Genomic DNA, 15,449 nt, shown 5'->3' on the forward strand with positions numbered 1-15,449 from the left:
AAATCAATGATAGCTGATGTTGATGCGTCTAATGCACTCCCCCTTCGGGACTCGTGAATTGCACGCATCAACATCAGCGCGCGTGCATTATTTTGTCTAATTTCTATCCCAACAAGTAATACGCATTCATTAACCTATAGGCTAAGTGTGCAATATTTGTTTGTCTTTTAACATGTCTTAAGTGACTAAGAGAACAGTATTTACCATGATAAAATTATTTGGCATGCATATGTTTTAAATTTTACAGCAGAATGTGAAATATTTATTTATCTTTTAGTCTGTTTTAAGTGGAAAAGAAATTCGTTATTCCTGCATCATGATAAAACAGTAAAAACAGTAAAAAGTTTTTTTGTATTGTGTAATTGGTGCATTCTTTTGATTTCACGAAGGAACTCTTGATAAACTTGATGCTATCACTGATTTACATGTAAAGCCCTCTTCCCTAGTAAAAGTGGCACAATTTGGATTTTACCCTTTCGTCATTAACTAAACATAGCTCGAGATTAAAACAAGCAAATTGAACAGAACAAACGGTATTCGAGAGCTAAGACTACGCCCTTGACGTTGATGTAAGCATCATGTCATAGCGGTATTTTCTAATTGCCAAAGAGGGCGCTTTTCACTTGCCCAATTTTTTTTTGAGACAGGCTGTATATTCTTTTTAATTATTCGTAGCCACCTGCAATATGGAAGAAGTTTTTGGAACCGAAACTGGTAAGATATAAGACGTATCCTTTTTCCTTGTACTTTTATATAATCATGCTAGCACAGGTAAAGGCAACGTCATGCCGGAGTATTGTTCACAGACCAAAGTGCCCTTATCTTTTCCTTACGCGCCTTGGCGTTAGGGGCCAGAGTCCCTGAATTAACTTGTTGTGGGGGTTCGTCATTCATCCCGCACAACGAGTCCCTATTTTATATTCCCAGCGCTATAAACACACTTATATATAATTTGACTTTGAATTTAAAATCAATCATATCATACCAACACAAACAGCGAATTGGAACCCACATGCTTTATTGCATGGCTGGGATTGGCTGAGCTTATATTGAATGAGGAATCACCCAATTTAAGAGATGCTATATAGTGCAATACAGTATCATTGTTCTTATTAGCACTTGTTTCCACCGCGTTGGTGTAGAGTGTGTTAACACTTACCAAGGCAGGCGACTGTTAATAAGTGCTCAAAAGAAAGTAATGTGATTGCGCCTACGTAAGCGAGAGGTACCTTTTGTTCTCATACAGCCCACGGGTGTGATTGAATAGCCGAAAGCACAAACGGCCCACTTTAGTCGTCGATGTACAATTATTTACAGCCTTATTTGAGGCACATCATTTAAATGAATTGAATACAGTTGCTGATCGATCGTGGCTGCCAGGAAATCTATTGCGCAAATCATGAGCGAGGAGTCACCTTATATCTATTAACTATTTCGCAGTTCATTTTGTTATCAATAAAGTAAAATGGGTTTTTTTTTTATCCACATTCAATTATAAGCTCAGTCATACATGTAAGTACTTGTTGGGGTTCCAGTACTCAGTCAGTGTTGGTATAATACGACTAATCACGTGTTCTAAGACCCATTCTAATAGCACAAACATTATTTGTAGAAATGAGGTCAAAGGTATACAGCAACTCGTCTTTATTACTCGTCGGTAGCGCTTGCAAAGTGAGCAATTGCAAAGTAAATGCAGTGCACGTATGAATATGATTACAGACACCCACAAAGTCTCCGAAATACTCCAAAAGAGGTAACTTCAATTAATTTGCCACTGTTTTTCGCCTGAATCCACATTTTAATATTCGAATTGCGCCTTCTTCATTAAAATGTACACCTACTAGAACGATACTGTGGACATCATTTTCAGTTGAATTTTCTTTCAGTGTAGCTAAAATAATAACTGTTTTCATTATACTACCATTTGCTACAGTTGAAAAACTTATCGAAGCTAATGGCCTTTTCTATTGCCCAAATCTTGACATGTACGAGGTAGAGGGCGTCCCATTTCCAGTTCATCTTGTTTCACCGTCTACAATAGAAGCAATGAAAACCTGGCAGGCCCGATCTGATGACGTTTTTATTGTTACATACGCCAAAGCAGGTAAAATTATTATTATTAATTACGCGATAAAACAATAAAGAAATATAATAGATTATATACAGCAACAAATCATGCTATTTCAAAACATTTCTGCATTCCAAAGCAATATTGATTGCATTGAGTTATTTTGAACGCTGACTAGAGAATGCACACACAGTACAGGGCTTTATTCCTGGATAATGTTGTGTATTGAGTTATCACATGTTGCGTATCATATCAATCATAAGCAATAATTATTGCATATAACTCAAATATTATTGCTGAGATTGTAATTCAAATGTAGACCTGAGCGCAAGAAGATCGTAAGTCCACTTGGCCCACGAACATGTCTACACCAAAGTTACGTATAGTTTCATAGGGTTTTATAATCTTTAATACATGTTCCAGGGTGAAAACATCGTGAAAGGTTGTGAAAGATTTGTTTTGGCCCCTGAACATGTATGAAACATTCCAAACTATATACGAAACTATACGCAACTTTAGTGTATACATGTTAAGGGGCCAAGTGGACTTACGGTCTTCTTGCGCTCAGGTCTTCAAATACACCTTTACAATTTAAGGTACAACATGGTCGCAAGAAGTTGTTTCTGCAATCTGTAACGAAGGTGATTTGAGCCAGCTGAATAAGTCTCATACATGGCTGCGTGTGCCGTTCATGGAAGCCAATGTATTGACAGGAACTGAGGTACTAATTAAAGGGAGTCTCCGGCAATCACAACATTATGTACTCACAGTGACCATAAAAACGATTAAAAACATCGGTCTTTCAACACGCGATATTCAAAATTCCCGGGCGCCGAAATTGCAATGACGTCCCAGTAATACAATGAAGGCTGACGACAGTTGAGCACAAATAACCATTACGTCATTGCACAAACAATTTCGGCGCGGGAATTTTGAATATCGCGTGCTGAGAGCTCGACTGTTTGTATTCGTTTTGATGGTCAATATTAGTTTGTTTTAAATAAGACCACATGATTCGTGCTTGATAATTATTGTTCTAACATATAAGGCATAATGTTATGATTGCCGGAGACTCCCTTTAAGTTAGGCTTATGGAGTCATTGAGCTACTGCACCATTTATGCTCTTGCAATGAACGTGTTTGTAACAAGGTTATGAATGTTTTGAGTCATCAAGTAGTATAAAATAGACAATAATATGAATCAAATTCTGGATTCACCAACAATTTTTAGTAGCGTTGTGACGGGTCACCGGGTCTTCATCAGACTGCGCAGAGATGGTCTCGTGATGGTAATCGGCGAGGAAGTAGTATATCCCTTTCACCAATTAGTATTGACTTTACGTAAAGAAAAATTTGAGCAATGCGTCCTGAAGAATTTTCCAGGCAAACCTCCAAGACTCTGGCTCAGATACGTGGATGATACATTCATTGTTATTGATCAGAACGAAAAAGACAACTTATTCAAGTACATCGATGAAGTTGACTCCATTATTAAGTTCACTCAGGAAAGTAGCAAACACAACCGGCTTGCTTTCCTAGTCTTGTTCAAATTAACCCTGATAACACCCTCACTACTGTTTTCAGGAGACCGACCCATACTGACCAATACCTACAGTTTGGGTCACATCACCCTCTTTTGCACAAATTAGGGTGATGCGTACCTTATATCACCTCGCGGATACTATTACTTCTGAAGAAAGTGACGAACAGATGGAAAACAAAACACATCCGCAGTGCCCTTCAGCTGTGCGGTTACCCAGACTGGGTTTTTGAAAAGCCACCACAACCAGAAACACTCCACAAGAAAATAACACGGGAGATAGCAATGCCAGGGTTACAATACCTTACTCAACATACCTTTCAGAGAAAATCAAAAACACTTTCAAGTCGTTCGGCTCAGCTACCTTATAAAAGCCCTCTAATAATTTACGGAGCAAACTGGTGCACGTAAAGACAAGATCCAAAAGAGAAACAGTCTAACCTAGTTTATGGAATCACGTGCTCTGAAACTAACAACGCCCAGTCTTATGTAGGAGAGACAAAACACTCTTTTTAATCAGCACCGGAGAGGAAGCTCCAACGACAACCAGGATTCTACAGTCGAGTCTTCACCCACTCTTCGACAAGGAGAATAGGTAGTTTGAGAGGGAAGTGAAAGAAGCCATCCGAGAAAGAGCCGTGCGGGCAGCACTCAACAAGAAGGGTGTCTCCGTTTCATGTTATCAAGTCTGGGACCCCACCGTGAAATTAACTCCTCACCGATGACTATAACGTGACCAAACCATCAATCACAGCCTGATGAAGATACTAATTACCAGCAAAAAAACACGTCACAGCAGAGGTTATTATATCGGCAACCTGTACGTAGTTCCGCTTTCCTGTACAGTACTTTATGTACTTTTACTTTTTTTCTCCTATAGTATGTCATATTCTTTACCCCCAACTTGCTGATAATTGAAGTGTCTTTATTCACACTTTATTTCTTTATTAAAGGACATACCAATTCCACCAACTTACGAATTTATAGGTAAAATGAAGTCTCCACGTACCATCAAATCTCACCTACCAGGGCACCTATTACCACCTGACATTATGAAGAAGAAGTCTAGAGTTGTTTATGTTGCAAGAAACCCAAAGGACGTGTGCGTTTCATATTACCACTTCCATAACACTGTTCCTGCACTACCGAGCTACGAGTCATGGGAAAAGTTTTTCGTTGATTTTATCAATGGGAAAGGTAAGAAAGAAAATGGTTCTCTTCTGTTTTATTATGTTTTCAAATTTAAAAGAAGAAAATTTGACGTGAATTTAAAAAGTGAAAGGTGACGGTTATGAATGAGGTTAATGAATTTGTATCAGTTATTTTTTCGGATATTGTGAAATATCTAAATATTGTGCTTTGAACCTCTGAATATCCCTCGGGCTGTGTCCCTCAGTCCCAAAGCACAATATTTAGATAGTTCACAATACCCTCAAAACAACTGATGCGCAGTCATTAGCCTCTAATGAACATACGTTTTACGTGACAAAACACTTTAATAACTTTGTAGATTGTTATCAAAACATCATCAAAACGTCACTGCAAAATATTTGTATGAACAATTTAATAACATTGTGATTTTTTGCACTTTTTTTTCAAAATATTTTTGAATGTTCTTAAAACGTTGGTAATTAAATAACGTTAGTTAAACTTTAACTAAAGCTCTATTACCCTTCCGACACATTATTCAATGTCTGTGAAACAAACATCACGTTAGAGCCCTTTATTTTCAATAATGGTCGAGCGGTGTAACACGCGCTGTCACCCACGCGTACCCGCTCGAGCTTGACGTAAACAGCTGAAGAATTTTAGGCAAAATTGATGTGGGTTATAATAATTTTGTGGGAATAGAATATGACTGATTATTATCCTTTACCCCCAGATAATATTTCCTCGGTTTGGCTGCACCTTAACCATTATTTACGTATTTACTGCATTGGATACATTATATGAATATAAAGGATACTGCATTACCCTTTATTTCTTAAGTATAGCATGATGCAGTCATGTCTACAGTATAATTCACCACGACCTTTGCAGGACTTAAACCCCATTAAAAGCTATTAAACCAAGATAACATTCATTTAAAACAGCTCAACTGATTAAATCATATCTTCTCTGGTTAAATACACACAACATATGTTTCTGCTTTACATGTACAATGGAGCAATGAGCTGGTATTATAGTTTCAGTTGGGTGAACGATTATAAAGCGAACGCTAGACAACAATTCTGTGTGGGCTTTTGTTTACGGAATGAGACAATACTCTGCTTATTGTTAACCAGCGTTCTTGAAAATAAGAAGCATGGTGGTTTGCAGACTTAACACGGTTTGGAAATAATGTCTTCATATTTTTTGGTGTTATCTGTCGTTTACATATCCTTCCTAAAACACCAAAGTACGAATATTTCCAAAGATCTAAATTAGCTAAAAATTTAAGACATGTTACAAAACTATATTTTCTAGAATTTTAGAAGAGTGCTGTTAATATTGGCCGGTTATTTTTCACACAGCAACGTTAACTAGGCAATTACCCATACTTCTAACGTACGCTATTTGTAGAGGTTACAAGTCATTGGTAAGAGCACTGTGTATTGTTTATAGGAAAACGGACATTAACTGCAGTATGGACGAATCCAAAAATTCAAATCATGGTCAGGTCCCCGGCGCACCAAGCTGGTGTTATCATTGTCCAATTGGGTGGATTAAAGCCGCTTAAAAATCGATGTTATATTGTATTGTGTTGTAAACCTTCATCATTCTTTTGTCTACGTGTAACACGGGTGATGGAATGTAGTTTAACATTCCCGCCAAGAACGCATCATTTCACATTTCAGGTGAGATATACTCAGCGGGGACCCAGCCATGGCTGCCACTGAGGTGTAGGAATGCGTGAAATTGGATTCGTCTATAAGTTTAACCTGCAGTAATCGAATTTGTGAATATTTACACTATGCACCTGTTGTATATTGATTTTCAGTTACATTTGGCCCATGGTGGGATCATTACCTATACTATTGGAATAGGCGAAACGAGCCCAACGTTCTTTTCTTAACATTCGAAGACATGAAATTGGTATGTTTAGCATAATACATTCACATACATGTCAAAATAATTCGAATGGGCATGTTAATGGTAAAAGTGCCGTTGTTTGAATTCTTTGTCAAGGAACGAATGGTGATTTTGTCAAATACTAAGTGCTTGTAAGTCAAGTGTCTTAAAAGACACTTGACCGAGCAACGAAAGCAAACGAACTCAAACTCGTACCAAGCTATACTCCTAAACATCATACGTTTACGGTATGTTATTATAATAGATTTTCCCAAAGCAATCTGTGCCACAGACCACATTGCTTTTGGATAAGAAGGCGATGGTTTATTATAAATAGCAAGTTTCTAGATATGATAACATAATTGGGTTTTATATATGGGATATATGCAGTTAGCATAAGCTTCTTTGTGAACTAAAATTGACTACTAGAATAATTATTGTATAGTTTGATCAGCTCGTTATCGGCGGACCTTATAACATCGCGGATTAATATTTATATTTTGTATTTCGAGGATATTGTCTTGTGAAATCTCGCCATAAGCATCACAAGTTATTCATATAAGTCCTATACTATGTCTATTTTCTTTAACACGCACAATATAGACCAGACAGGTTAACTATATCACTCTTAACATGGGTCTACATTTTGGCGTAGTGGTAAAAGCCTAAGAATTCCCGCCGATTACGAGATAGTAGTCAATTTTAGTTCATAAACTTGCTTTTTATAAAAAAACAACAACATCGCCTTCTTATAAAGATTTGTGTGGAAATGCTAGAGGCAAATACTAAATTCGTCATGGTTTCTGTATAGCGATTACCAGATTACAATATATCGTCCCTGTCTGTCATAGGCGTCAATCATTTCGTCAAAATTACCCATTTTTGATCCGCCACTTCGTAAAAATTCAAGTCGATTGTCCCCTCCCCCTCTTAGCTCCTCTTATATTCAACCACATAGGAAGAGGAATGTACATAGGAATGCAGTATGTCTAGCTCCTCCTAACATGCCTAAGAGATACCGAATGGATGCTCCACCCAAACAAAAAATTGTTTCGCTAGCCCAAGATCGCAACAGTTCGAGAACGATTGTAATCGCCTGTTCCGCAGCCGAGTGATGATAATGACGATGCTGCTTCTGCTGCTGCTGCTGATGATGATGATGATGATGATGATGCCCTCCAAACATTGCAAGACGGATTGACCTAATACCGTCTATATAAAACGTGAAGTGACCTACGCGACTAGCCGAGCTCGAGGAGCGACCATAATATTTCAGAAACGGGATGCACAATCGATCATACGCAAAGGTCATGCGCAAGAACCGGGAAATATAGGGAAATTTGCAATTTCACGTACACACGTTGAAAAAGTAATTAACCGACGTACCAGAGAATTGTATTTTTTTTATCAATTCATAAAATAAAACCAGGTCAAATTATTAATAAAAAATAAATTATAGGTTTGATATTATATGTAACTAAAGGTCCGTTCATACGACGTCATTTTCTTTACGGTGCGGTGCGTTACCAATATATCGATTACTTTTTGCCGCAACTTACTGCAACTCATCGCACTTCCAAAATGTATTTAACATTATTGCGATACCGCAATGCAGAATTTTGCAGTATGTTGCCGCACCGCATCCCAAAGCAATTGCGGCATAGTATGAACGGACCTTTAAACGGACCTTTATATATAATGTATATATATATATATTTCATCATATAGGATCTCAAAGGGGTCGTTGAGAAACTGTCTGACTTCTTGGGGTACTCTTTTTCCGATGACGTCATAAAGAACATCACTAATCACTGTACATTTGAGAGCATGAAAGCTAACCCGATGACTAATCCCGATAAACTCATTGAAAAAACACACAAGATCATTGAGAGCAAGAAAGCCACACCCGTTGAAGATGACAAATCTAAGCATAGACCTTTCATGAGAGGAGGTAGGCATAATTATTATTATTATTAGTAGTATTATTATTATTATTATTATTATTATTATTATTATTATTATTATTATTATTATTATTATTATTATTATTATTATTATTATTATTATTATTATTATTATTATTATTATTATTATTATTATTATTATTATCATTATTATATTATTATTATTATTACATGTATTATTATTATTATTATTATTATTATTATTATTATTATTATTATTATTATTATTATTATTATTATTATCCTAATAACATCAGTACTATTATTTTTAATTTAATTGCAGGTACTGTTGGTGATTGGAGGAATCACTTCACTGTGGCACAAAATGAAATCATGAATGCGCACATCAAGGAAAAAACTGGCAGGAAGTGATCTGGAATTTATCTACAAAATATAATATCGAAATTAAAATGTATACAACTGTTTACCTGCTCCACTAATGGAAATGCACAAGTTACATTTGATATTATTTTATATGCTTTTTGGTTTTGGTCATCATACCTGACCTCTAGAAACCTACTAAACTTGAAAGTAATTATAAGTAATTGTTTTTGGCTTCTATCTTGCCTAATCTTCTTGCCGCAGATGTCCATGCTTAGACGTCAACTGATTAAAGTAGACAAAAAAGTCTGTGATATTCAAGCACGAGCAGGCAGGTAAAGCTACAATTTAAAGAGTGGTATACATGTTCACAACATCATACTCTAGTGTTATAAAAGACGTGTACAGATCGCTGCTACTGAAATCTTATGACCATCTATTATGTAATGGATAGGACTCTATTAAAAACACAATAATATCTTTAACTTAAAGACCCATTCAGTGATCCAGCGTAAGTGTAAAAAAAATAAAATTGTTTATAAAGTGATGGGTAAGTCATTCAAATTGTCATTTGCTATTTTGAAATGACAAATTTGGCAAAAAACGAAGAAAACAGCAGTACTGACAAAGTTGAAGCCCCATTCAACTACATGTAGCTAATTTAGATATTATCAGTATCTAAATTACAGATTCGTATAAAATATCTTATTTTGTCTTAAATACACGGTTTTTGGCTGAACCACTCGCAGGCTATGTTAGCACATCTATGAAAATGACAAATGTACCAAAATCTGATTCTCTGAATGGGCCTTTAAGGTTTTTAAAACGTTATTGCAAATATTTTGGGCGAAATTTTTTCGCAAAATATTTTTTCAACTCCAAAATAACATTCTGTATAAAATGTTTTGTATCAAGTTTTCAAGAATGTTTTTGGAATGTTATTAAAACGTTTTGATACCCTTTATATAACCCGACATTTAAACGTTTTCTGTAAAACATTTTGTGTGTGCTGGGCAGTAGATTATCAGAAAATGTTTTTTAATGTTATGAAAACCCTTAATATACCCTTTATATAACCCGACATTTAAACGTTTTCTGACAACCTTTTTATAACCATTTGCGAATGATGTCGAAAACGTTTTGTGTTTGCTGGGTTGTTGATATTACGTACCTTGTCAAGTGATAAGGACTTTTTAAGAACATTAAAGGAGTATTTCGTGATCCTAGCATCCTCTTTTATGACATTTTTCAGTAGACATCCACGAAAAATGCTTATTCCCAAAATGTCAGTTCATTCTGATTGTGCGTTTGCGAGTTATGCATGATTATGTGTATTACACTGCTCCATAGACACTGTGTTGTAATTTTGTTCTGGTATATTTCATGATATCTTTGCTAAACGAATTAATCTGCAAGAAATTTTTGTACATAAACATTATGTAGCCAGAGGCTTCCAGTGATATGAAAATCTCAATTTTTTTGGAGAAAAGTGTGTGTGTGGGGGGGATGATGCTGTGGATCACGAAATGCGCTTTTAAGGACACTGAACAAAAAGTAACGTTTCTTTGTTGGCTCGACTCACCGCTCGACTCCCGGGCTCAAATTGACACGGTTGCGATTACTCTTTTGAATTTGTCAAACTTTGACCACTTCCCCTACGAAATTTAGTTTAATATCTTTTTATTTTTGTAACTAAGAAAAAACTCACATGGAACCACCTTTTGACAGAAGATATCTTACATTTCCCAGAATCATTTGCAACATGATATATCACCTCATTTCCCGGGCTCATTTCATCATCTAACACGCCCATTACTTTGTAAACTGGCCTCAAAAAGAAACTTATAATTTTTCACAAGGTCATATCTAAAAATCATCTCCATAAAAATGAACAAAAATTGCACACAGGATTACTTCAATACTCTACTCTAAACACTGGTCAGTAACCAAACAGTTGTCCACAACAGCAAAATGCACTGCCATGGCCCCTCAACATGTATACACTAAAGTTGCGTATAGTTTCGTATAGTTTGGCAATGTTTTATACATGTTCAGGGGCCAAAACAAATCTTTCACAACCTTTCATGATGTTTTCACCCTGGAACATGTATTGAACATTTTAAAAGAAACTAAGAAACTATACGTAGCTTTAGTGTATACATGTTGAGGGGTCAAGTGGACTTACGGTCTTCTTGCGCTCATGTCTTTACATGTGACGTCCCATGTCAAAGGCGAACACTTTTGGGCAGGATCGTAAATGGAGAAATAGCCAAAAATCTGCCCGGGTGATTAATTTTTCACAATTTGGGTTTGTTGCGATGTTATTAATGTTTAGAATATTGTCTGATAGTTTCAGATCGGAATATAACTGGCATCTTGTATTTTTGAGACATTTTTCACGGTAATTTCGTACTCTCAACATTGTCAATAATATTTTTAAATACCGATATCTCAAGTTCCAATTTTATAATAACAAAACTTACGAACTTAGGAAATGTCCGATTTCATTGGGGAAAAGGGCGTTGTAGAGCAAAACATCTCTATATTTATTATGTAAAAACATCAAAATTGATAACCTGCCCAAAAGTGTCTCCTTTTGACATGGCATGTCACATATACATGTTAAGGTGCCAATATGGCAAATAAAACAATAGACACGGTGGTCAGCACTTTTAGCAGAAAAAATAACGAACATTTTTATATTCTCTCTTTTCACTGGCTATCGACAAATCGACAAAAATATATACACCAAGAGAGAACAATACATCGCAGAAAAAACAACTTTTTAAACCTATATTGAATTGTGTGCAAATCAAAATGCACGTGGTGTTGCGCACACTTCAAAATAGGCAGGGGTCAGAGTATTTCCCATAATTCCTTGCATATTTGGAGGCGTAGCGCCCTCTGGAAACGTAAACGTAAATTTACTCATACGGTGCGAAAAGTATAAGAAGAGTTCCATCTGTGCCAACTGCTTCCCTAAACACTCTCGGCGACCTATAAACAAAAAATAAACAACATTGAAAATTTGATTTTTTGTGTGTTGTATTGGTAACAAATAAAAGCACCCAGGTTATATTTTGGATTTTTGGTTTTGGTAAAAATGTTATAATAACAATGTCGGGTTATAAGAATGTCAAGAAAACGTTTTAAAAACGTTTTGTATGAAAACGCGCTATAAAAATATTTTTTAAATGATTTCATAATGTTATTGTAAAATATTCCTGCAAACATTTTGTGCCAAATATTTTGGCCCTGCATTTGGCTAGAAATGGGTTCTTTGCCCTTTTTCTTTTCCTTTGCCCTCCTGATTTTCTCTTTCACTTTTTGTCAGAGGGGCACTTTTTCTTTCATTTTTTGTCAGGGGGGCCTCTGCCCCCCCCCCCTGATATTTTAAAAATATGCAGGGGGTGTTTTGATTTTCTTACCGATTGAAAATGGAACCAATTCGTCTCTGCGTACAATACAGCCTTGCTCGTCAAGAAATCTTTCTGGTCGAAACTCCGCTGGTTTATTCCAAATGGTTGAGTCATGATGAATCGCCCAAATATTCGGCATGACGATTGTACCTCTTGGAATATCATATCCATTCAGTTTGGTATCGACATTAGTGGCACGCGGCACACTTAATGGTAGAATGCTGCTCATACGTTGAGCCTCCATTATTGTGGCTTCCGTGTATGGAAGATTTGGCCGGTCTTTAAGGCTTATCATACGGTTTTTACCGACAACCTGATCAAGCTCTTGTTGTACACGTAATTGAATGTTTGGATCCAGCATCATATACAGCAGTGCCCATTTTGTAGTTGTAGCAGAAGTTTCAGTTCCGGCAGCAAACAGGTCACCCAGGCATCTTATAAGATCTTCGTGATCAAACGCTTCTTCTAAGTCATTCTGATGCTGTTGGTGATCTAAATACATATCTATGAAATTTTGTGGTTGGTTGGGTATAGACCTTTTTCTGATGACGTCACCTAATCGATATTGGGGTCTGAGATGTAAACAAACAACACGTGCGTTTCTCACGTGTCCACGGTGTAAAAACACCAAATACTGCGTATTTCCCCTCTGTTTTGTCATATTTCACTTTAGCTTCCATAAAATAATTGTTTAAACGGACTCTGTATACTAGTTACCTTTGTTCCAGTTTGTTTTGATGCCATAAAATACAAAAGATACGGAAAAACCGCGATGCTATTTAAAATTCAATCTTTGTTTTTGTTTACTTTTTACACCGTGGCGAACTAAACGCGTACTGCGAGCTGGCAATTCCGCGCAGGACGCCTAGCGTGGTGCAAAGTTGATCGCGCGCGCCGGCGCGGTATTTGCGTTTGGGTGCTGATGACTCGAATGCTGGACCCCAATATCGATTGATTGGTGACGTCTGAGAAAAAGGTCTATATAGTCTTTTTCGTTTTCCTTTACCATCTCTCTGAAAAATTCTCCAAATTCTGTATTACCTGTAAGCTCTCTGGTGCCACTGAATGGAATGTATTTTAAAAGAAGAATGAAGGTAACAGCTCCAGCATAGGAAGCAATTTCAAAAATTCTGTTAAGTAAGCGTAGTAAACGGCGGAATTTTGGATCTTCATAATCATATCGTTTACCGAATGCCAAACAACAAAGTACATTTGAAAATGCAGCTTCAAGTAGTTCAAAAGGACAAAACGGGTTGGATCCGTATGTAGTAAATTTATTTAAAAGTCGTTGGATCTCAGCCACTATTTGCTCTTCAAAATGAAACCTTCCCATCCCCAGAGCTCATAATGATGCCATCGCAAATCGACGACGAGATATTTGTGCCTCACTACTGTGGACCATAACCAGACCTTAAATAACCAGAAAACAATCAGTTTATATTTTTAGGTGCTGCTGTAAGGGGGTCATTAAATAGTTGTAAGTTTTTCATAATTTTGACCTAAACTATCTTTATATAGGGTATTTAAATAAATACAGAGCAATGCGACACAGTCTTTAGAAAATACTGAAATTATGAAGTGCCTGGGTTCTGGGCGAGATAAGTCAATCAATAGCATTTTAGTCCATTTGTCATTCCTGAACCTAGAAATATACTTTCCTATGACGTTTTTGTGTTGATTTGTGATCACATGGGGTACTATAAAAATTTCAACTTGGTTGCTAAAATTGCAAGTTTGGGCAACTCTGATAATTTACATAAATCCAAAATGGCTGCCGGACGGCATCTTGAAAATTCAATTTTGAGCCACTTGCCCTAGAATAACGTATAAGACCCTTTTCAAGGGGGTTTGGGTATGTATAATCTATTTCAAGGTCTAGGTCTAGGAAAAAGATCGAATAATATCATACATTATGTCAATTCTTACCTTTTTCTCTTGCCAATTGAGTAAGAACAATCTCTGGTCGATCATCAAACTCATGTCCCTGTTTCACAAAAGCCTGACGAACTGAAGCGTAGTCGTTCAAAAAAACGACAGGAAAAGATCCGAATTTGAGGCTTATAATAGGACCGTATGTCGTAGATAATTCTGCAATAGTGCTGTAAGGACTAACGCGATCCAGGGTGGCCAAGTGGCCGAGTATGGGCCACCAGGCTCTCGGACCTGGCGGGGTGTTCCATTTCTGGCGAGACTTAACAAGAAGATAAGCCATTAGGAACACAATGATTGCCAGTAAAATGGTACGAACGTTAGTCGTCTGCCACTCAAGAAACCTAGCAACAATGGTTGTTATGAACGCCATTTTGTTTTGTCTCACAAAGGGTGCTGTCTAAAGCTAAATAAATCAGTCTCAATTTACGCTTGCAAATTGTAAACTTGTCTCCAAACTAAGTAATTATTTTATTTAATCAAAGGTCTGTACAACAGAGTGTAAACCTACATAGATAGTTGATCTTTGTAATCACGCATTGAATTCTGCGATAAAGTAGGTCAAAGCACTCTGTAACCCTTGATAATGTTCTTAGCAGGCCTATAAAAGTAATGAATTGGTTTAATAACACACCATTGACTGGTAAAGGTTGTTCATACAGTTGAATTTGTATATCTCTTTGGTGTATTACGGGCAAAAAGACACAAACGTCTTTATTTTTTGACGTAAGAACGTGAGCAGGTAGTACACAAATCATTAGCACAAAAACATTCCCTTTAATTCTAACCTTATTGTTTTGAGAGCTATAATAGTTCCCAAAGAGAATTATATTTCCCTTGTATGGGTGTGTGTATGATCTGCGCTATTCACATACTGCAATCAGCCAAATACGCAAGTACGTCACTGCCGAACTTGATTTGAACCAAAGAATATCTAAGCGCAGTATAAGACTCGGGGCGAATTTTCAGCCAGTTTTGATGGCTGATGGTCCTCAATTTCATGAAAATTTGGGTTTAAGAAATGGTGTGTTTTTTTTTCTTTCAACATTTTCTCGAAAAAGTGCTAATTTTCATCGAATTTGTATAATTTTGGGTCTGTGTTTAGTCAAATTTGGTTTAAGGGTAGACAAGGTATTGTTGGTCGAAGCAATCTAAAA

General features: G+C 36.6%; 2 protein-coding genes across 2 annotated transcripts; one reads left to right on the forward strand and one right to left on the reverse strand.

The window, feature by feature from the left end:
* The first annotated feature begins 686 nt into the window (after positions 1-686).
* Positions 687-9,025, forward strand: LOC140163330 (sulfotransferase 1C4-like). Its single transcript, XM_072186729.1, has 7 exons — positions 687-714; positions 1,934-2,104; positions 2,665-2,789; positions 4,562-4,805; positions 6,589-6,683; positions 8,388-8,610; positions 8,907-9,025. The coding sequence occupies exons 1-7, from the start codon at positions 687-689 to the stop codon at positions 8,993-8,995; spliced, it is 975 nt and encodes a 324-aa protein (XP_072042830.1). The 3' UTR covers positions 8,996-9,025.
* Positions 9,026-11,756: 2,731 nt separating this feature from the next.
* LOC140163331 (cytochrome P450 2U1-like) lies at positions 11,757-12,865 on the reverse strand. Its single transcript, XM_072186730.1, has 2 exons — positions 12,373-12,865; positions 11,757-11,941 (listed from the first exon to the last, which is right to left on the reverse strand). Exons 1-2 carry the CDS (start codon positions 12,863-12,865, stop codon positions 11,757-11,759), a joined length of 678 nt encoding a protein of 225 aa, XP_072042831.1.
* Positions 12,866-15,449: the final 2,584 nt, after the last annotated feature.

Source organism: Amphiura filiformis, chromosome 10 (assembly GCF_039555335.1).
Source record: "Amphiura filiformis chromosome 10, Afil_fr2py, whole genome shotgun sequence".
Taxonomy (NCBI): Eukaryota; Metazoa; Echinodermata; class Ophiuroidea; order Amphilepidida; family Amphiuridae; genus Amphiura; species Amphiura filiformis.

Coding starts and splice junctions, on each gene's coding strand:
- LOC140163330 (XM_072186729.1), top strand. CDS start 687: ATGGAAGAAGTTTTTGGAACCGAAACTG. Junction 2,790..4,561: donor ATGTATTGACAGGAACTGAG/GTACTAATTAAA, acceptor TCTTTATTAAAG/GACATACCAATTCCACCAAC. Junction 8,611..8,906: donor TAGACCTTTCATGAGAGGAG/GTAGGCATAATT, acceptor ATTTAATTGCAG/GTACTGTTGGTGATTGGAGG.
- LOC140163331 (XM_072186730.1), bottom strand. CDS start 12,865: ATGTATTTAGATCACCAACAGCATCAGAATGACTTAGAAGAAGCGTTT. Junction 11,942..12,372: donor ATTGGTTCCATTTTCAATCG/GTAAGAAAATCA, acceptor TTTTGTTTATAG/GTCGCCGAGAGTGTTTAGGG.